The sequence below is a fragment of the Falco biarmicus genome, chromosome 10 (genome assembly GCF_023638135.1).
Source record: "Falco biarmicus isolate bFalBia1 chromosome 10, bFalBia1.pri, whole genome shotgun sequence".
Lineage (NCBI taxonomy): Eukaryota > Metazoa > Chordata > Aves > Falconiformes > Falconidae > Falco > Falco biarmicus.
In genome coordinates, this window is record NC_079297.1 from 27,735,864 (window position 1) to 27,759,316 (window position 23,453).

At 44.6% G+C, this 23,453-nt stretch overlaps 1 protein-coding gene and 1 long non-coding RNA gene across 12 annotated transcripts in view; one reads left to right on the forward strand and one right to left on the reverse strand.

The window, feature by feature from the left end:
- Window positions 1–1,710, forward strand: part of LOC130155881 (uncharacterized) — a 151,893-nt gene extending 150,183 nt beyond the window's left edge. Inside the window, exon 4 of the long non-coding RNA XR_008824242.1 lies at window positions 383–1,710. This is a non-coding gene — a long non-coding RNA (uncharacterized LOC130155881). The remainder of the gene's footprint in view (window positions 1–382) is intronic.
- TEAD1 (TEA domain transcription factor 1) overlaps window positions 1–23,453 on the reverse strand; it is a 161,537-nt gene that overhangs the window by 8,628 nt on the left and 129,456 nt on the right. For all 11 annotated transcript variants that reach the window (XM_056353717.1, XM_056353716.1, XM_056353715.1 and 8 more), the window contains 2 exons: window positions 22,196–22,320; window positions 10,030–10,203 (listed from right to left, as the gene is read on the reverse strand). In XM_056353717.1, the coding sequence (XP_056209692.1) occupies window positions 10,030–10,203; window positions 22,196–22,320 (299 nt within the window). The remainder of the gene's footprint in view (window positions 1–10,029; window positions 10,204–22,195; window positions 22,321–23,453) is intronic.

Sequence of the window (23,453 nt, forward strand, 5' to 3'; positions counted from 1 at the left end):
TTGGGAAAAAGTAATAGATGCTGAAGATTTTATTTTTCATTTGACAATGTCAGTAGCACAAGCTATAATTAGCTCACCGTTCTTTTCAGCGACAGTGGAAAAAGCCTGTCAGGAAAGTACCTGCCTAATTGTTGCAGTAAAAACCTTAGGGAAGTGGCAATTCCTTCAAACTTTACAAAACAGAAGACAACCCAGTATTTCCCTGGGCTACAGGTGACGTTCTTGTCTGGCAGATAGCTGACGATGTCCCTGGAGCAAGGGGAGTGAGCACCTGCGAGAAGCCTTGCTCCAGAGCCGGCTCCTCTGGAGGGAACCTGCCCTGTGGCCTCAAATCCTGCTCCCGAGGGACCATAGTTCACTTTCTCCTTTTCATTTCTTACAGCAATGAAATCCTCACGGGACAGGGCGACAGCTGAGCAACACGGGAATCGATCACCAACAAGATTCTGACAAGCCGTATGGTCCTGGTTCAGCAAAATACTTGACTTCAGGAGCTGTATGATGCAACTCAGCGGCCTCCCCTGGGCTGCGCGCGGAGCCCTGCCTGCCGCACCAATAAAATCCTACTGGCGGTATGTGATTTCTTTCAGTGTTTCTCTGCAGCCTGAACCACGATCCAGCTGCCTTTGATATCTAGCAACAGAGACTGAGACTTGCAGGATCAAGTGAGGAACGGTGCTACCTTTAATTATTTATATCCCAAGCCAAGTCCTGCGCACAGCAGGATTAATTTGTCTACAAAGCAACAGCACAGGTCACATGCTGAATGCGGCCTCCCCAGGGCTGCCGCGGCACCGAAGCTGTTCTGCCACTGTGCTCTTTGTCATCATGAATCCATTTTCAAAAGCCCTCAACTTAAAAGAGCACCAATATGGATATGGGCAGAGTCTAGGGATAGCCACAGCTGGATTTGTTGATTCAGGCATTAGCTCTGCTGACATCTTCGGTGCCCAAGAAGAAAGTGGGCAGGGTTTTCTTTTTATGTGGAAACAGCTGATCAGCTACTGCAGTGTAACGTCTAAGAATTGCCTGAATTTTTAACTTGCTCCGAGACAAGCATTTTAGCTGGGAAATGCACTTTTGCAGCTGTTGCACTTGCAAGTCTAGCTCTGCTTGCTTTTAGTGCTGATACATAAATGTAACACAAAAATTTTGACAGATACCTTTGTGCCTACCTTGAGACTTTTAAAAAAAGCCAGTTTACAGGTACGTTTATTTACTAGTTAGCGTGGAACGTTTATAATCCTGCCTTCGCTATAGTTCAGGCCATTTGTAACTGCTATTTAATTTTTAACTAGGCAACAACTCATTAATTCTACTTGGTGTCTACAGTCCTTATTTGCGGTACAACATTCTGAGGCAATATGCTGATAATAGCACATACTGAGCTAGTCTGTGGTATGGAGAAGACACAGGTCTAAGATTACTTCGGGTTGGCTTTGGTAAATTAATCAGCGGAGAAGTCTCCTGAGGTTTACACACAGTAACACAAACAGCCCTATAGTCACGTATTTTGCATAACAGAAAGAAATCCTATCGCTATTACACCTTGTTTCTTGCACGTGTTTTGCATGAAGTCAGCAGTTAATGTTTAATGTACATCTAAAGCAGTGTGTTCACAGTGAGCTAAAAGAAATTGTTCCAAGCTAATAGTAAATAAGCAATTTGCCACCGCAGCTGGCTTGCAATCAAAACATGACAAATGGCGAAACATGGCAAACTGTAGCAGCCATCAGCCGTGCTACAGCTGCTTCACCGGAATTTCTCAAGAATACGGACTTCTGATAAAACAATTCCATTGTTGTAAATAACAGTAACAATAATAGTAGTAGTAACCTCTTAAAAAGTGCTTGTTCCTGCTGCTACTACAACTACAGTTTGACTGTCAAAACATTTTCTTTTTTTCCTTTCAGTTACGACCAAAGTATTTTAGAAATCATAACTAAAACTCTCCTCACACTTTCATGTTTTCAAGAGTCAATCGCATAGACCTTACATTTCAAGCTGCAACTCTAAACAACTGTTTATAGAGTTAAAACCCCCAACTTTTTATTTGCTGCCTTCTGATTTTGAAGCCTGCTGAAAAAAACCTATCAAATTGTTGTATTTACATGCTGACATTTAACCTGGAAAAGTAACACATGTGGCCATCTGGCGCCCTGTTGATCACTCCCACAGCTCTTCCAGCTCTTGCTGAAAACACCAGGAGTCCTGTGTACACACAAAATACGGGCTGGGGCCCTGACGTCTGAATGAGGAACAACTGAAATTATCACTCAAATGTCAGATTATTATATTGCTAATATACTTGCTAATTATTTTGTTAAAGCTTACATAGTAAGAGGTTTGCCTAATCACATACACCCGAAAGCAAAATTATATTTCTTGAACTGACCAAAGCAGGCCACAATTAAAATTCAGGTGGTCCCCCCCCAAAAAAGAAAGGTTTTGAGACTACCAAGAAAACCCCAAAAGGCTGTGCTAGCGATGGGCACTGCTGCGGCTGTGAGAGCTGTTAGCTGTAGCTCTGAGCAGGACTCAGGTGATGTGTTACCCCAGCACTCAGTTTTAGCAGGCTCCTTACTACAGTATTGATTCCAGTTTTTGTGTCTACAGTTTAGAAAGGATGTTGGAAAATTGGAAAGCGTTCAGAAAAGAGTTACAAGAATGATTTCAGGTCTGGAAAACATCCTTTGTAGTGAATGACTAATGAAACTCCATCTACTTACTTTTTCCAAGGGAAGTTTTTCCACGACTTTGTCATAGCCTACAAGTTGCTACATGGGGAAGAGTCTTCTGATAGATTAAATCTTGCAGAAACGGACATTAAAAGACAGAAAGCTAAAGCTACACAAAAGCTAAATGGCAAGATTAAATGCTACAAGGCAGAGGCCGGTAATCCTGATGGCAATGAAACGCCGGCATAACTTTCAGATGTGGTAGAATCACCATTACTCGGGGTCTTTTTTAACCACGCTAGCTAGCTAACCAACAGGGATGCTCCCAGTCAAGTAGGCTTATTGTCCGGAGGCAGACATCACTTAGTAAGGTTCACTGCCTACATTACAGAAGAGGCAGGACTAGATAAATATAGTAATAACAAAATTGAAATATAGGAATGTATCTTATTAACCTTCATTAACCTCTTCCTTATAATTTCCCTTTTCAATGATCCCTGTGAAAAGCATGACAATAGTCAGGCTTCTGGAGCGCTGTGCTCACAGCCTCTCGCACTGCAGCCAGCTTTGTCTCATTATTTCCTCAGTTCTCTGTCTCTGGCTCTTCTCTTGCGCTTCAGACGGAGCCTGCAAGCCCTCCTGGGCTGTAAACCAGCTTTCCCTCCTGTACAGCTTCCCATGTGACTACGCTCTGACCCGTGGCTCCAGGAATTAGGGATGGTGAGCGCAATTGTAGCATGTGCAGACAAATAACCTTCTGAATGATGATTTCAAACATATTGGCATGATTTCAAATACTATGGCATTTCAAATATTATGGTATGCTCACATGTGATGAACAGGCGTCCATTTACTCACTGAATTTGAAAATACAAGATCAATGCAATTTAGGAAAAAGAACCTCAACAACTTAAAACCACAAGTGGAATATATATATATATATATTACTTTCAAGAGTAAAACTCTAATTTGGCTTTATTTCTAAAAGCTGAGATTTATATTAGCTGAATGCATTTGAGGGCGGGAGAGGCACTCAGCTTTCTGGCACCCTGTCTACAGTGGTTGTGTAACAGCCTGATTAATTCATTAATAAAGCATAGCTTGTTAATGGGTAGCACTGAAAAATTACATATTAAAAGCACCAAGCGTTCAACATGCTGCATGGAGAAGCCTCTGCCGGTGTGCCAGAGCAAGCACCAAAACAGAGCTGGCTGCAACCAAAATGAAGAGTAAAAAACCAAATAAAAATATCTCCACATTCACTTCAGCAGAGCTCTCAGGCTCTGTGTTAAAGGCAGGGGGCAGAGGGTAAAGCGCTTGTGTAATAATAACAGCTTTGGCTAACAAAAAAGCAACTCCAGCAAAAATTGCTGAGAAGAGTCTAAATTCTTCCTGCTGAGTAGAAGGAAAACAGCACCTACTGGAAACAGTGGGATTTGGGGAGGGCCGGAACAATTTACACTGGCATTCAGTAGTTAACGTTAAGCACATAAGGTCACTTATTAACGACATATAGGTTTTAACAACTGCTGACTGCAGGGAGGTGTGTTACTCATATGACCGCATCGTGCCTCCCCTCCTCCTCTCCAAAGAGCGATCAAAGAGCAGAGATTCCAAATTGTGAAGCAATTTTTTCCAACAGGAGCATCTGGGTTGCTGGCACGTTTCGCCGCGCGTTACAGTGCAGCTCAGGAATTGCGCCCAGGTCTGCCACATGGTTGGGCTTGTGATGGACAGGCCAAGCTGCTCCAGCTGCCCAGCTGCTCGGCCCCTTCCACTCATTAGCCTGCCTCCAGCGCTAATGCCCTCGCATCAGTTTGCGAAGGGGTCCTCCACGGGCACCACGTGAGCTCCCAGTGCCAAGAGGGTTGTGATGGGGAAAAGAAAATGGATGTCTGCTTTCTTCCATATCTAATTTGTTTTGCATGCATTTGCATGCTGGCCATAGACCCATTCACACTACAGATCCCGTTTGTGAGCTGCAGATGATTTGCCAGTCAGAGCTGGCAAGTGTGCGTGTGTGTGTGTGGAGGGAAATCCAAGATTCCAGATTATGCAATATAAATGACACGTAAAAATAGAAAGGAAAAAAAAAAAAAAAAGGCAGTAGCCACAATTGTGCGTGTGTGAGTGAAGGGCACAAAGAATCTCTGGACCTTTTAAGATGGTTGGAGGCACTTGGGGATAAATTCAGGAGGGGGTGGGAGGAGACCACAGGCGCAAGCCATTTCTGAACACTGATTACATGGGTAAATTGTTTGTTCCAGTGTATCACAAAGAGAAGGAGCATTATTTTTCATGCCACAGCTGTTTTGAATAAGAATAGGAATAAACTTAACTATCCTCCTCATGTTACTTACCACTAATTATGGCATATATTTACATCTATAAAACAGTGAAATTTTGGGGGACATAATTTAATGCCCCTTTATTGTGTAGATTCCTTTATTTCCATCCCACATTTGAATTTCAAAAATGTTTAGGACTTCAAAGCATCTTTAAAAGCTTGCCCTAATTATAATATGCATTACTTTCTAAAACTCCTAGTTTGCATTGCAGATTCCTGCAAATAGAGGCATTCATTTTAAACATCAATTAATATCGTCCATGCATCTTCAGATGAGTTTGGGTCTTTATTTCAGAGTTACACTGGGCTGTGACTAAGCTTTCCTCAGTTTGAAGGGTAGTTCAAGCTACTGCAGACATTAAAAATTAAGCCAATGGATCAGACCAGTAGAAAGCCCAACAGCCCAATGTTGAGTTATATCAGCTGTTTTTTTTTCCTGTGTCACTAATTAGAAAACAGCCCTCCTCCTTTCAGATGTATTTGCTCCCTGTATCTGTTCCTGTATCTGCATTGGCAGTGTCAGAGACACAAGACCCATGGCCACGTTACCCAAGGTGTGCTCACCCCAGCACAAAGGATCCCGACGCAGGCACGCACCCACTGCACAAGACTGTAGGTTACTGAGGTCCTTTCTCAAGTCACAAAACCAGCTGAAGTACAAACTAACCGACAGGTATGCTGACGTCGCTCAGAATAAGATTAGATGGCGTGGGTCATACCTCATTGTTTTACATAGATGGGGGTTATCCTGCTAGTGACTGAGGTAACGCAGGCAGGATTGTGCACTCAACCTGCATCCAGGGAAAGGGTTCATCTGCTGATATTCTGCAGCCTTGTCTGAACTCCGCATCACTGTTCTAGGAAATGATTTTTACAATTATTTAAGAAAATTTATTTTTGTTTTCATTTTATGTCCCTGTAATCTCTGGTTTCCTATCACTGTCACACATCACTAGTACGTTGTTCCTCACTTGCTCGTTGCACTGAGCACACAACGTAGCAAGTAAAGTTCCTTCCATGTATTACTGTACAAGCCTGTCCCTGGGGTGACTCCCCTGAACTCTCTGGTTCCCAGTGACTACCTGGGATAAACAGAAGAAAAGTGACCGTGTTCAAGGTGCAAGACAAGGATCAGGAAACTGCTTTGCAGGGCGGGAAGGCTGGGTGGTTGAGGTGGTGGAAAAGGAGAGGCCTTTTCCTTTTACACCTCCTGCGCTGTTAGGTAGGAAGAGGCCCAAACGTGTGACATCCAGATGTGTCACCAGGACTGAGGCCAGAACTCATCTGTTCCCAGCATCAGGTTGTCTCTCGCAGGAGATACAATCTATATGAACCAATAAACCTCTGCAGAGCAAAACAACGCGTTGCTTTGTACTCTGTACCTGTCATGCTTTGCAAAGTCTACGCCACAACTGCCAAATGTCTTCTTGCAAGATCCCAGACCTTTCCCTCCCACTTCTTTGTATTCCAGCCTTATTACCTTGAGCACAGGGAAAACCATGCTGCTGAGAAGCCTGAAGCAGAACTAAATGGGAAAGAGGAGTACTTTTTCCGGTTACCAGAGCTAAGCCGCTTTCTGCCTTAGTCATCCTCAACGCGAGTGCTCCTCTCTGATCTTCCTGCTTCCCGTCTTTCCTTTCCACACTAGATTTAATGTCTGAACAAAATACTCTTTGTGCTTCCTCCAGCAACCTGCTGACTTCTCTTTAAATCCGTTTACAGGCTCACCATCCCTTCTGGCATCAAATCCTTACCTTCGCTTTCAAGCTTCGACATGCCATGACACCCGCCTGCTTTCCTTCTCTGGTTCCCCTTGACTTCTTTCATTCATAGTCTCTCATTTTCTTTTGTTGACTCTCCTGACAGTGCTTTCTCACCTGTACCTACTTTCACTACACAAATTCATGTTCCTCTTTTACTCATGTTACAATCAAATTCCACCAAATGCAGATTGTGCCTGGACACCGATGCTAGGATCCACCAGCTTACAGCGCCGAGCAAACTATCGATGGTTTAATGATAATGAAGGGAGAAGAGAACAGGAAGGATGGGAAAGGGGAAATGGTTAAATAAAGAGCGAGAGAGAGCACTGTGAGTCAGCAGTAACCACACAACATGAACAGAACCTGGGAGAAGTTAAACTTTCAGAGTAGGAAGAGCTAGCGCATGATAAGGAGAGAGTGGATGCTGATTCAGAAGTGAATCTTAATTCACAAGAAAAGGATGAGAACATAAAAATCTATTTTCATATTAATAAACCTGAAGTTACTAATAGGGTCAAAAAACGTTGTCAGCAACCTTTGCCAGCGTTACACTGGTAATATATGACTGTTCAGAACAGTTTCTCAGCACTCCCCATAAAAATGGGAACAGCGTCCTTTTTTCTGAAGAAATGCCCTACTGGGGTGAAAGAAATGAAGGACAGTGAGCTGACTGTTTAGGATCTAATTCTCATGACTAATTACACAGAGATCTTCTGGTTTTCCTCGACATATTTCTAGATGGGGAGCACCGGTGTGAAGTTTATTCCTAGAAAGTTTATTCCATCGTGACTCTCGCTGCACCCAAACACTGCCCCTGACACCTTCCCTCTGCCTCAATCAGAGAGAAAATCCACTGGCCTGTTTTAAGGTCACGGCTCAGAAAGGCATTCTCACCACATTTTAATGTATAACTCAGAAGGATGTTAGCACTGTACGGTTTTTAATCTCTTACGTTAATACAACACAAAATTGTATTAAAAGACCATTATGTTGGAAGGCACAGTGAGGTTAGGAGATGTTGGATTGAAGTTGCCTGCACATCCTGACTGCTGAACTGCATCATGATACAGCCTCTAGCTACACGAGTGCATGCTCGCCCTCTCAGCATCTATACAATATTTCCTTGTCTTCATTATTCAGTGTGGCCCAGTCCCTATTTCCTGCACATTACTCAAAACCTGTGCTGAACACAGAATTATTAATTTTATAAAGGTTTTCTTCACGGCATTATCTTGAGTCTTTATAAGCAGCTGTGAGTTTGACTTCTCAGTGACCATCTGACCTGAAGGGACGTTATCACCCCCAAATTACAGATGGGGAACTGAGGCAAGAGCGTTAAAGGTGTGCACTGCCTGTAGGAGATCAAGCAGAGAAGGCTGGCACCTGAATTTTCGATGCCATGAGTACAACACAGACCTCAATGATTCAAAGAAGATCTCTAATGGCTTTAGATATATCTCTGAGCATTCAGCATGCCTGAAAATCAGTTTCCACATTGAGAAAAAGCAGAACATACAATACATCAATGACTCTATCACAAAACCTCTGCTGCTGCCACGCCTAATATAAAGTCTGAGGCTTGTCATGCTCTCTGGGAACTGAGAACAGGCAAGTGAGGTGACCGGCATTTTTGCCAGTGGGTTTCGCAAGTGTTTGTTATGCAAAGTGGCCTGGTGAGCTGATGGTCCTTAGTTTAAGCCCAGGTTTTGCAAGGAAATGTATTTAGTGGTCACAGACCCTTAACCTCCAAGCTCTATTCCTCTGCAGCCAGATTTCTTCTGCCCTTCTCCTTGGCCTGTTCCCAACCTTTCACATACCTGTTTCTGCCATATGCCTTCATCCCTATGTTTCCCTGCAGGCTCCTTATCTCAAATGCTCGCTCTTCCCACTGCCTCCCTCTTTTTGACCCGACATTCTCACCTGCCTTTTCCAAGCTCCTTGTCCCTGCTGTGTTTCAGCTTTCAGTTCTCTGCTGCCTCCTGTTCCCGGCCTCGTCGCTCAGCCAGCCCTCAAATGCTTGGTCTACAGCTCCCATGCCCAGTTTTTAAGCCCCGTGAGTTCCTCAATGGATTTCTTTTGAAGTTCAGAACAGGTTCTGCTCAGTGGTTTATCCCTTCTACACCCAGATTTGAGAAAAGACAGTCTCCCTCATTCCTAGTTTCTGGTTCCAAATCTGGTGCCACAGAAACCCTTGGCAAGGTACGAAGTCTGGGGCATGTACAAGGTGGAGTGTGTTTCAGGTCACACAGAAAGCACTAAACACCAGGAAATCTCATCATAAGCAGTGATTCCGGATCAACCTTTTCTGGTTTCAGCCTAAACCTGTCCACCCTGTAATTAAAACCTAAATATGCCCCTTTCACTGAGGTTTTAAAAGACAAATTCAAATGTTTAGGTGGTAACTGTTGCTATGGAAAGGAGTATACCACAAAAAAATACCCCAAAAAGTTGAAGAGTAGAAAAAGCTTTAGTATAAGCAATAAGCTCCAACCTGGAGATTTGACAATCCTTTTGGACAAACCTTTAGCATCACTAACATGAAATTTTGTGAATACAGTAAGAAAAATCTGATCTACCACTGAAATTTATCATAACTAGATCAATACACAACATCTCAGCCTTCCATTCAAATTCTTTTTTCACTCTTGCTCACCACTGGTATAAACAGATACAACTTCTGGAGCAGGGTCCCATGGCTGACTAACAGAAAGGCAAGGGGAAAGCACATGTGCTCTAGCAACCAAAAAACGTTTAGGAAAACCCCTGGCACCCTCCCAGGCTCACAGTCGTCCTGCTGCACACTCAGTTCAAACCCTGCTTGGCCCTATCTGCGTGTGGACCGATGGCAGGACTGCTACTCTGACTTTTGCATTCGGCAAGAGTTAACATAGGAAACGCTGAAGCGCGGTCCCCATCCCTGCAGCTTCCCCTGCAGCTTCTCGGACCACTAGATGGCAGTTCCCCACGTCCGAACCAGGGCTCCGTTACCTGTGCGCTCCTGCCCAGCAGCTGTGTCAAGCACAGTTGAGGCACGCATCTGCCTTTGCATCTCGTCTGCAACACAGACTTCTGGTGGGGCTGTCAACAAGAGTGGCTCTGGGCCAGCGTCCTACCTGAAGGATATACAGCTTTGCACTTTCACATGACAACAGAAGACATTTCCACAAGCGCCCCGAAGGGTGCTAAATACTAAACACAAGCCTTATTGCAAGAGAGGTTCTCCACATCATGTCTTACTCACCCAGAATTTTACGAGGAAGAAAGCATTTTGGGGCCCCTTCCCAAACAGTTCCTTTAGACCGCCCTTCTTTTCAGGAAATTTGTCATAAATCTGACGAATGTCCACCGATTCAAGCAACGGGTCACTGTAAGAATGGTTAGCGTGTCCAATGTGTACGAAGAGGTGTTTATTGTACTGCAAGAAAGAAACAGGAAAATCAGTGCTGTACAAAACAAACAGAGCTTTATCGCGGCATGGGTCTGCGTGTGCTCCTGCAGAGGGTAGCGCGCTTTGATGGATTAAATGACTTGCACATTACTCCTGGGACTATGATTTTCTGCAGCATGATTTCCATGAACAACTTCAGTGATTATGTCGTAGCCCCCTGTGAACAAGGGTCAACATCAAAAAAACCTGTGTCCCTACTGCAAACCACAAAACGTGGTCATCTTCAAGGGAGTAATTTATACTGGAAGACCCAGCGGCAGCAGTGATAGAGCCCTTTGCAGAGCATAGTAAGATGAATACACTCACGAGGAAAGCCTCCTTCTGCCTCTTTAAACCATGCATTTTAATGTCCATGTCCTCCGAGCCTGCACTTCTACTAGTGCCACAGAGCCCACACATACACACCTCCTGCCTGTCTATTCAAAAAACCCCAAACCTCTGTCTACAGCACATGCTAACGCCACTCAACCAAAAGAGACGGAAGGGATGTTCTTCTAACTCCAGAATGACAACAAGAAGGCCAGTTACTCTGTGCTGCTGTTACTATAGAAGTGGTCCTCCTTGTATGTCCTCCAGTATTTTGACCCATTTAATATTAAAGGACCAAACTTTTCCCACTTCCCTCGAGAACTAGCTCTATAGATGACCATCTCTGCCAAAACACATTCAGCTTCAATTTCCTGTTTCTTAACTTCCTCCCATTGCACCTCATTATAATCATGGGAACCCCCTTCCTGCCTGGGGGAAATCCTTGGCCCAGAGAAGTCCCCTACTGAGGCCAACACAGCCTTTTAGGGGCTGCCATTTCTCCCAGATGACAGCACCTTTCAGCACCTGAAATGAAAGCAGGAGGATGAACCCCAAAGACCTTCCGCCAGTCAGCCAGCAGCTCAGTGTCACGCAGGCAGAGTGAAGGAGCTTGAGAGCAGCAGGATTAAACATTAGGGGGTTTAACCATGCAGATCACAAAACATTTTTCTAACTCTACTGAAGGAAAGCTGATACGCAGTCAACAAACACTAGGAACCCCTGTCATATTGAACAGATGCTGTATATAAGGGGCAATTCCCAAAAGCTAAGCACAAATAAAATATTTAAAAGCCCAAAGCAGACCTCATTTAAGCTATTTTGTTTACAATATACCTGCCGAATGAACAAATTGAAATGACAAATCTAAATTAATTGGACAGCCGCTCAGAGCCTTCCTTTGGTGTAAGCAGAGTCTTCCCTAGCAGATGTCCAAAACTCTGGGGAAAAGGAAATGGACTGGCTAGATTTCTGCACTTACGAAATTAAATTGAAATCTATTTAAAAATCATCTAGCACAGTGAAATCTGAATTTAGAATCAGAGAACACTCATCTGTGTATGGGGCCAAAAATGAGATACCGTCTGTGCTTTTCACAGGGTTGTATTACTTTTTTATTTTTGCGGAAGGAAAAAGGAAAGTGTAACACTTATTAAGGTGTTTGCACAAACAAGTCCAAGCCTGAGAGCACCGGTTTCACAGATTTTCCTTGCAGCTCTCTTTCAAAACAATGCTATCCCAGCTTTTCCCGTGCACGCGTGGAAATCTTGGCCAGACTTTAGTTAGTGCATGTGGAGTCCAAAAGGGGCAGAGCTGATCCAAAGAAATTGCTTCTACCTTGAAGATGAAAACAGGCATGGCAGAGAAATAAATGGGCAACGGAGAGCTGAATGCATGCATGCAGGAGTGAGTGTGCCCAGGAACGTGTGCCAGCTAGCCCTCGCCCAGCACTGGTTTAGCTTGCACACTGGTCATTCACGCATGATACAGGAAATCTGTACTGGTTGGCAACCAGGAGTGCCTACCATAACACCGTCCACGGTCAGATTTAGCAAGTTACTCAGCAGTGGCACAAGTGGACTAAGGAGACGTTTCAATGTGACAAACGAAACGAAACCAAAAAATGTCAAGAAACACGAGAAAGTACCATGGCTCTGACTTCTGTTTTTTTGACATCATCACATATTTGTCTTGTAGCAGCACTAAGCAAATAACTAAAAGTCATGCTGAACATTTCTGATGTATCTTGCTGCCTACTGAAAAACTTCGATCTCAGTACAACGTATCAGTGCCCCATATACCTGGGAACTGCCAGGTTCTCCTGCACCCAGGAAAGCGACCTCCCCAAAAGGGTGTCTCTCTCCCAGGCTCAAAAGTGGCTATGGAGGGAAGGAGGAAGGGAGAGCTGTATTTTACGGTTTGGCCACTGCAAATTCCCAAGGCAATTCAAACACTGTGCCTTGTTCTGCAAACCAGGAAAAAATACAAAATGCTCAGTATCCAAACATTAGTAAAATCAAAGACATTTATAGGACCACAGAGCATCAAGTCTCAATACTGTTTAAATATAAAAGCAAAGTTAAAGGCAGCTGTAAAGCTACCACAGTTGTCTGCAGAGCTTGCCAAAGTACCAGATGCTGCTGCAGCAAAATTTCCGAGGGGGTACAGTAGGACAGATGGTATGACATCACCTGACAACATTCTTAGGACCGAAATGTTTATTTTGATATTGCAATATGTGATTATTTTCTCCTTATGTTGCTGCAATTCCTATGCTAAGTACAATCATTACTAAGCTAATTAGATATGGCATATTTCTACAAACTAACAAACAATATAATACTCGGAGCAGCAGGGTAAATGGATACTGAACTGATCCCTATCATTTTTATACAAACATACTGCATGACAGGAATTTATGTGTAGATGAAAGCAAAGAACCTAAATTTTATGCCTGTATTTTTGAGCCCATTAGTGTCTGAACAGCTTACAAACATGCTCATTATATTGAGAATTCACTGTTATTTTAGACTAAGTATTCCAGAGCCATTGAAGTATATTAGATGCTGAGGAATTTACCCATGTGACAACATTTAAAGGATTTTCATCTGGCATTGGGGTAATAATGTGCTTTAGATGCTGTAACCATCATAGGTCAAATCCTGTATTTTCTGAGAATAAAAACTATATGAAAATACAAAGAACATCTTCGGCTATGTCTGAAGCATCTGCATTACATGACATGCCCTGGAGATGGCCGCCTCTTACTGAGTTCGTTTTCTTAAGAAAATTTTAACTATCCAAAGAATGCAGTAAAGCCATGAAATATGACTGTTGTCAAATAATACCACGAGAAAAATTATAATCCACTTAGGAATTTAGAAGAACCAAGACAAATTGCCAATGGCAGGGGATGCAAGCATTTAAGCTAGTGCAGAACAAAGACAAACCACCTACATTTGTTTTATCAGCCAGCATATATATTTGTAACCTCTCCTCACCAATTTTGCACTTGTACTCTAAGGCAAAGCCTTTCTGGTCCATGAAACGCATGTTTGCAAGTTGCTACAGCTCTCTCTGTCACATCCCCATGCTTTCCCATACCTGTGGAGCTAAAGCCAAGCCTTGACAAGCCTGTATAGGACCAAGTTTTTAATTAAACAGTAGCGTCCAAGATACAGATGGCAGCGAAGCTAACCCTCTCAAGCTCCCAGTGCAGGTGAGCTGGGCATGCCGATCTGCTGGGGTACCTGCTCCGTCACTGCTCCTGTCCACCGGGGCTGCACGACCCTACAACACCATGCTGAGCAGCACGTGGGGGCGAGCAGCTCCCCAGGCCCTGCCGAGGCTGGGTGACAGGGATGCGGAGCAAAATGGAAGGCAAGCGGCCTGAGAGAGGGCCCTTGGCAGGTGCTTCTCTGGGGATACAATCAGAGGATCATAGAATCATTTAGGTTGGAAAAGACGTTTCAGTTCATCAGGTCCAGCTGTTAAATGACCTCGCTCATGGGCACAGCACCCTGACTGCAAGGGCGCTGCACCCTCCCGTTGCACCCAGAGGCACAGCTGTGACTGAACTCCCCTCAAACCACGCTCACACGCCTGGGAGTCTCTGCAGACACCCCTGGCCTGCAGTGGCACAGCGAGCTGGTGCCTTGCTGACCTCGCACACCCACAGGAGGGTTGAGCAGGATACAGGTGGCAGCACTCCGCTGCCTCGTCTGCCCTGCACAGCCTAATGACAGCCCCTCACCAGCTGGGCTGCTCCGTCACAGCTGTAGGTTCCTGCAAATTTCAAGCGTAACAACCACGAGGGTGACGCCATCTATATTATCACTTGCAGCAACAAGCCCCTGTGAGAAAATACCATGGGGAGAGGCTGGCAACTTGAACAGATCATGTGCCCAAAGAGACTCCACCACCCAAAGAAGGACATTAAAAAGGCTCATGTTGCAGGTCTTCCCTCTTCCCGACAGAGGGACAGACCCTCGGCTCTCTTTGCACTGAATATATTCTGCACTGGAGGTTACAAGGACTCCTGCCGCAGCTCAGAGGGACAGGTGAGTGGAAGGCAGGTGGGACTGTCACCAAAAAGAGAGAAACCAGCACTGCTCAAGTGCCTGGCAACTCCACAGACTGGTCCAAGCTGCACTTCTGGAGGAAAAAGGAGCCAGGTGGGGTAGACTGATGGAAAAACAATCACTAGTATATCAGCAGTCTGTGTGTGGCTCTAACCTGTGCCCTGCCCAGCCTCAGCTCTGCTGTCTTGCTGAATCTTGTAAATCTGACACTCTTTAATTTCCTGCCGATGCAAGAAAATCACTTGGTCTGCCAACAGTTTTTCTTATTTCTACCAAAACACCAGTAACTGAGTATTTCATTCCTGTTGCTGTTGTCCTCCACTGAAGCAGATTGGGAGTTATATTTATAACATTTTAATGCTATAATTGGAGTCTGTACCAACTCCTGTTACTAAGGTTTTTAACACTTTCATGTGAAATGTTAATTGAACTTTTTTTGTTTGTATGCTATGATACAACTGCACGGTCAACCTAGTCTTTCAGGGACCTCCACGCATTCACACCTGCCTGGATCCACTCAGGCATTGAATCTGGAATGTGAAGTAAAAGGAGATCTTCGGCTACTTTATGGTTGCAGAAATAGAGAGGTAGGTGACGAATGAGAGTGGTTCCCAGCCCTGACACATCAGTGCTGCCCAGCGCTTCCCAGCTACTGCCACAGGAGTCCCAGTGTGAAACTGGGACTTGCTGGCTGGGCAAGGTGCTCACACATTTTCATCAGCTTTCCTGTGGCAGTGAAGACACATCCTGCAGTTCTGGCCTGTCTGATTTGAGACCCTGAGGTCCCAATTCCAGAAGTGCTGAGTGCTCAGATGGGAAAATTATGCCTGAAAATCGGAAGCTCTCAATAATGCTAAGTATTCTGCAAAATCAGGCTCATGACAAATCAAAGGGGACCCTCAAAATCAGTGGCCCATTCATTCTTTTGCACCTGAACTTCTTGCGTTTGTCAAATGTGAGTAATAATGCTCCTTCATCTAAAAAATGACTGCACTAATACATCTGTGAAATGCAAATGAGGGAATTATTAATTCTGTTTGAAGGAGAGGTTAGACAGCACGCAGCAAGCAGGGCACAGGGCCACGCATTTCAACAACAGAAGAAAACAAACTACTGAATAGTTGCTTATCAAAAGAAGAGCCATCTACATCTACACTGAATGAAGCAGGAACAAATAAACATGTGAGCATGTAATTAACTGCTGCATTGTAGAGCAGACATACGAGGACATTTCCCAACTTCTGAGAGCCTGACTTTGCAGCCCAGCTAGGCAGTTTTGGGGTGGGTGTAGGGGTGTGGGAAGCTGCAGTGGAACGAGACGGGAGACCTCGGGGCAGAGGCACAGCCAGGTGCAAAGTCCCTCGGGGCGAGCACGAGCACTTCTAACTACAGGCGCTTGAATATGAATATTTTACAGAGCATGACACTCGCTTCCCAGGGCTAACACGTAGCTCTCCAGCACCGTAAAAGAAATGACCCTTGCGTTTCATTAAACTTTGATTTCAGATTAAAATGATCCCAGATCCTGAGTCTGCTACTCCAAGAGATTTATCCTAATGTGGGTTTGCTCCCTTGTCCTTTCACATCACTTGGAGTTCAGCACGCAGGCAGGGCAGGCACCGCGAGGGAGACGCACAGCCACAACCCACCACGCTGCCAACGCCAGCCCAGCTCACGCGTCCCCCCACTCCTCCTCCCCGTGAGAACAGTGCAGCGCTGTGCAAGGCTGTGGGAGGCAGAGGGCCCCCCACTGCGATGACCCCCCTGATTTTACGGCTCTCCTGGGCTCATCGCAGGAGCTGTGTGCCCGGGCTCCACTCCAGCTACCCCACAGCCCCACTCGCTCGCTCCTTCCCTCCTCGCCGATCTCACATTTCCCTGGGCAGAGCCGGTGCCCTGTGCGATGCCCGGCAGCGATTTCCAGCGCCGGGGCTTTGTGCGACGGCAGGGCTGGGGCACGGCCGCGGTGCGGGCCCGGCAGAGGGAGCTGCCATGGCTGCCGCAGCGCTCCGACCCAGCTACGCGAAAGCAGCGCTTTTAAATTTGCTGGGAAATTTCCGGCAGCAGCAGTGGGCTTTGAGAAACGGGAGAGCGCGTGTGAAGGCAGCGGCGAGAGCGCGCTCCGGCCCCCGCAGTCTTCCCACCCGTCCTCAGCGCCTAGTGCGGGCTGACTGCGAGGAACAGACTGCGCTCGGTCCCTCTACCCGCGCCACCGTGTTTTCACGCCAGGCCCCTCCCTTGAAGAGCCCATGTCCTGACGCTACAGCTGGGCTGGGGGAGCTGGCCCAGGCCTCCTGCCGCATCTCCGCGGGGTCCCCCGGGAATGCCGCCAGCCAGGCCTGCTGCGATGCCGCGGTTTCAAGATTGGAGCCTGCGCCAATACTGGACCCCCTTAAAGTGGTTTCTTGGCACTTCTAACTACAGACACCTGAATATGAACATTTTACAGAGCATGACATTCGCTTCCCAGGGCCAACACGTAGCTCTCCAGCACTGCAAAAGAAATGACCCTTGCGTTTTGTTAAACTTTGTCTGATTTCAGATTAAAACGACCCCAAATCCTGAGTCTGCTACTCCAAGACATTTATCCTAATGTGGTTTGCTCCCATCCTTTCATATCACAAAAACGCTACACCGAGAACTTCGTTATGACTGAAACGCTGAACTGCTTTTTATACGCTTTACAGGGAATACAGAAAGGATAAACAATGCCTGTGGCAATGGATATTGTTCAAAGATGGAGGGCTTCTTTTGAAAAGACCTCATTTATTTTTCATCACTTAGGTGGTTTGATTAACTTTGCTGAATTTTACTGCATTTGGCTAATGATGGCAGGCTGTTTTTATGGCCCTTGAGCAATTGCTTTCACTTTCTCGTTCTCAGGCACAATTCTCCCTGGGCTTACAAAGCCCTTTTACAACAATAATAAAACTTGAATTAAAACATAAAGAATATTTTATTTCTTCACCACACTTTAAAATACATTTTGAAATTTGGACCTAACACAATCTGACAGTTTGGATAGGTGGATTAATACTGAAAACACCCATCACCCATGTTCTTTACAGCCCTATATAGGTATTTTAGATGTAAAGCTGTCTGAAGCTCTCACAGTCGAAACAAATGTGGCAGCAAGAGTGAGAAACCTCAAAGAGGAAGAGAAGAAAGGGGAGTTTTTGTTGGGTGGCGGCAGGGTTTTTTTCCTGATTGGAAAGCAAGCTTGAATATATATATATGTATATATATAAAAAAAATCAGAATTATTATAATTTCAGTGTTACAGTCTTACAATTTTATAGCCCCTGTGTAACAGTCAGTTGCTTAGATCTCTTCTAATCTGCTCGCATACTGAGTTTATATTTGTTAGGGAACATGGGATTACTTGGTTTAAGCATTTGTCCTGAACTTTCACAGAACCACTGCAGTAAAAATGGAAAGTCCCCATTAAGGAAAACCTGTCATGAAAGCAGCAGATGGGTATATAAACTTGTTAATCTGTTGAGAATACAGTTACATAGGGTAGGCAATAATTAAAGGTAACTAAAAGGCTGGTGCTTGGACCCACAAGGGCAGCTTCTATGCACCATTTAGGAATTATACTTGAGCACAAAATACCACAAAAGGAAAGTACAGCCTGACGTTTGGAAACCTAATTGATTTTCGTGTAAAAGGAGGAGTAATTTTACCCATCTAACTGCAGAGTCAGTATTCCAAGATTTTGTAACTGTGCCATCTTATTTCCCACAGACTTATCTTCTGCCATGCAGAGTTACAGCGAGGGTTGCTTATTGTTTCTATATTTTTTTCTTTTGTAAATGGAACAATTTTGTGGCTAGGGAAGGGAAAAAAAGTCAACAGCCCTCCACAAGTGACAGGACTCCACAGAGCACATTTCCGACCCACCAGAATGCCCACTCTAAATTAACACAACTGCCTGACATTGCAGGGCTTTTGTACTTTTAAACACCAATTGCCATTGGAAGAACCCCAGCAATGTTTAAGGCCCCACTCCTACAATGAGCTCCCTGTGGGTGGACCTTTGTGGCCACACACAGCCCCACTGAAGCTGCTGGGTGTCACCTCGGGCAGACAGACCTACATTTCTAATTGCTGTACAGGAATACAGACTGCAAGGGGCTCCAGGTGCCACGTCAAATAAACTTTTTTCAATAACCTTCCAGGTTACATTTTAAGGTGGAATTGGTCTGTCTGCCCCCACTACTATAAGGCTTTCTCACCTGCTTTTGGGATGGGGGAGAGAAGGAGGAAGGGTCATCTTGTTTTAATAAAATGTTGGAAATGCATCTAATCAAAATAATGTATTATGTCATTTTCTGTAAAAAGTCAGAAGTGTAATGAACACGTAACTATCTTTTTTTCGGAAGATACATGAGAACTCTCACACAGTTCTCGCGTAGCAGCATATACATATATTCATTTCTGAGGTCAGCAAAGGCACAAAGGCATACAGGAGATGCAGCAACCACAGCACATGCCTAAACGACTTCATATGCACGTTGTGCAAAACACACATCTTGCCTTGCTTGCTGATTTTGTTATTAAAAAGTAATATAACCCCATTCTTGCTATGCTATGCAAACCATATCTGCAATAAAATGTAGCACCAACACAAAGAAAGATGTACAAAACCACAGGCAGAATTCACATTTTCTTCAATGAAGCTGGGGGTTGGCTCTCGCCTCCTCCAAAAATGACTTTTGAGGCTTGCTGGAAAAGCCTGTGCATTGGAGACGGGGAGGGCTGGTAGGAGGCAGCGCCCCTCAGTGCTATCCCTGCAGACAGGCATGCACGACTGCCTCTGCAGCAAATGTCCTTCTGCATTTGCCCTGGAAACTAGTCACACTGTCTTGGGGTTTTTTTGTTTTTCTATGCTCTTGTTTAAGATTCAAATAATCAAATTTATTTAATTTGATCTAAACAATGCCTCCCCTTCTCCTGACTCCCCTTTCCTGGGCAGTGGTGGTGACATGCTGCCCACGGAAGCTTATCCCTTGGCCCCCACACTCCAGGTTGTCCCCACGCAGCCCTTGCACAACACTGTCCCACTGCTCTTGCAGTGTAGGCGTAAAGAATCATCTAAATTGGGATTAATGCATGACTAGGAATTGACTTTTCTTCGTGTCTCATTTTTGCACTGTTACAGCACAGGAGTAGCTGTTTTTTAAAAACAAGTCTGGGTAGTTTGACGCTCTTGCTTGTCTAGCAAACCTCCTGCATAAATGCTCTGCATTTAAAAGGTGGGTTTCTCAGCAGTATGCTCGCAAGCTGGGACAAGCTCCAGTCGGCCTCACTGCACCCTCAGGAATTCCAAATAATATCAATTTACTCCAAAAAAGGCTTTACAGTATTTACGGGGCCATCCTGGGTAACCATATTTCCACTCAGGCCTCCATTCTTTCTCTGCAGTGCCAGTGGATGTGCTGCATTCCCCAGAGCCTGCACCTGCCTGGAAAGTGAGAGCCCCAACGTGTCCCCAGGCCGCCCGCCCACCCCCCCACTGTGAGCACAGCCGCCTCCGAGCCGTGCCACCGGGGCAGCGCAGGACCCACGGCTCCTTCCCTGCCAAAGCAGCACCTTCTCATTGTTGGTCTGTCAATCACGTTGTGAATATATTCATGTCACTCAGCTGGTTTCACGGCGCAGACACCAGTGGTGTGACGGGCAACCACGTGTTATCTGTTAAGAGTACACTTGGCTGGAGGGAGATATTTCTTAGAGGGAAAGACATAAAAGTTACTTAGTTGTGATCTCTCATTCACTCCCTTTTATGTGAAGCCACACAAATACACAGAGGTGTCTACACCTTTTAAGCCCATGGGTTTGCAAATAGTTTTGCATTATGAACACCAATAGCAAAAGGATAATTAGGTAGTATACTAGCAAAATAGTAAATCATAATACACTGAAATGCCAGTTCATTCACATACAGCACCATAATGCTGAGCATTACATGGCCGCATCCTGTTTTCCCGATAAACTCGAGGCACACACCTAACACCCTGGTATGCGGCAATCTGGGCATGGCAGAGCCCATGGATCAGCGGGATACGTTACACGGGTTCAGCGAGCCAAGGACTCCAAAAGCTGCCTATCAAAAAGGCTACCTGACGAGAAAACCTGGATGTTGTGTTTCTGCATCAGAAATACACACCGCTGTCTGGATTGAGTCAGGGCTGGGGATGGAAAAGGCATTCCAGCTGTGAATTAGTCTGGAGGACACTACGGTGAAGCTTTAGCCCACCAGAGGCAGGATTGCCGGGAAAGCGTGGGAATCAGGGCCGTGGGAAGACAGAGGGATTGCAGGGAAACCATGCGGCATCTAACAGTCAGGTAAGCACAGAGATAACCGTACCTGCTGCCAAACACTTCCTCCCTCAAAGTTAATTTAACCTGGCAAAAGGTGACATTTAGCAAACCAACACGCTGCCACATATTTAGTGTATGAATAGCTGAGATACGGTGTATTTTCATAGGGATGTTTCTTCGCCAGGAGCATTCCTCTGTTGTAAGGTTTCTGGGCTATGTCTCCCATCTCCATTATGCAGGGTAAACACTCCCTGGATAACACCCCTGGCCAAAGCCCATAAATGCTATGGTTTCCAGTGCTGCATTATAAGGAGCAAGTGATAGCTTCTCTCTGCCTCAAGCTGCTGTATTTTACCAGGAATCTGAACAAGAATGGCCCATCTGTATCACCCATTCATGACAGTATTTGCTTTTCAGAAATTCTCTCATTAAAAATTCTCAGGTTCAAGCGGAAAGAAGCTCTTTTTATTTATTTGTGATGCAGTAGAAAGAGTGCTAGGCTACTAACAAATGTTCTTGGTAAATATATGATGATTAATATCAAGGTTCAAGGCTTATTGGACTAAATGAAATATTAAAGCCAACTTCATAAACTACCCTTGCAGGTATAGAATGCAGACTAAAATGCAAAACAAAAACAAATGCTTCCTAAAAAAAAAAATCCCTAAAAAATCCAAACCTTGGATTGGACCCCAAGACACAATTAAAGATGAAGGAAGACTGAATGATTGGACATCTAGATACATAACCTCAATCAAAAATAAAAATAATGTTGATACACTTAAATGGTACATGCTTGGGAAGATGGAACCAAAAGGGATAATCCTGATACTCAGAGGCTATCCCAAATGTCAGGTACTGAAAATAATGTGCACAGTTTCTATGCACGTCTTTAATTTTGCTTCTGCTAGGAAACAGATTAGGCTTTAATTTAAATGTAAAGTACTGAATTACTGCCAAAAAGACGATGTGATTTGGTACAACTGCTAAACTAGGTCAACAGTGAGACAGGTGCCATATCAAAGCACGCCTGCTTTCAGAGAGGCCTCTCACTTCTGCAAATGGGCAAAAAGAGGGCAAGAAAGGAAAACACAGTACTACGGTAAAAGGAATATTACACTGAGCAGTAGCGAATGCAGAAATACCATGTGTATTCCATCAGGCTTAACCCTGGAAAGCATCCTCAGAATGTAGGGAGCAACAAAGAAAAGCTGAAGATTAGCGGACACGAGGGCAACACTTACTGATTCGGGATCCCTCTGCTGTTCAAGGAAAGCTGAAAACTCCACCAGCCTGAGCTTGGTCGTACCAATCGATCGGCCCTGCCACGCAGGCACTGAGGGAGCTGGAGCTGACGTAGGCTCAAATCCTAAAAGAAAGGAACCATTTTCATGCAGAAGTTGACAATTCCTCAGTTTATGTTCTCCGAGTTAAATATAATCGGGAATTATGCATGCAGCCCTTGGATGTTTGTATTAATTTTAGCAAATAATGAATTCAGAATGAGTTAAAATTGGAAAACCACAGAACAATATGTAGAAAAAGAGGTCGCAACCCAGCAAGCTAATAATGGTGCAAATAAAAGACTGACTTCTTTGTTTCCTTGGGGCTGTAACTCACTGTAGAATTTTTGTTTAAATTATATACTAGATTATAGAGATTTATAGAGAGTTCACATAGACTTATACCTGACCCTTCCTCAGAAACTGGCAGCAAGACTCACACAAGATATTACTGCCTTGGGAGTCAAGAACTGGCCCCTATTTCTGGCTCCTAATGTGCCACATGTTACAAGTAAATCACCTCTTCTTGCCTATTTTTCCTGCTACTCTCAATTCCCCTCTCCTATTTAGAGTATAAGGCTTCCAAGGCAGGGACTGTCTCTTACTATCTATTTGCACATTGAGTCTTTGACTTCTTCTGGAGCTTTTAGGCAGCATTATATTACAGATAATAAAAAATAATTATTGTAGAGAGCCAAATCATACCCTGAAAAGAAAAATAAGGTTTTAAATTGATAATAAAGAGGGAATGACATGATCTAGAGAGAGAAGGGATGTTAACCACCATCTCTAATTCACCTCAAGAGAAGAAATAAATGCTATCTCTTGCTCCTCATCATGGGAAATTAGACGAGAAGGAAACAAGACTGTAAAGGAAGAAGGGAGAGGCAGCAGCAGCTCGAAGGCAAAACTGATCAGGGGAGAGACACAGGCACAAGGAAGGCAGGGGAGAGGCACCAAAGGTTAGAAAACAAAGGTAATCCTAAACTAGGTTGAGAAGGAGGGAGAGGTCACAGGTAGCATGTGTCCATATCCCGTAATGGGAGTATGGTACCTGTCTCCAACCCTCAAATTTAGGCAATGAAGGTGTAAGGCTTGCATGAAATAGGAAATTACAAACGTGACTGGTTAGACATGAACAGCAATTCTAATGAAGCAAAAACTCATGCATGAGTTTTGACTGATTTAGAAATGCTAATAATCCTATTCTGAGAGAAAA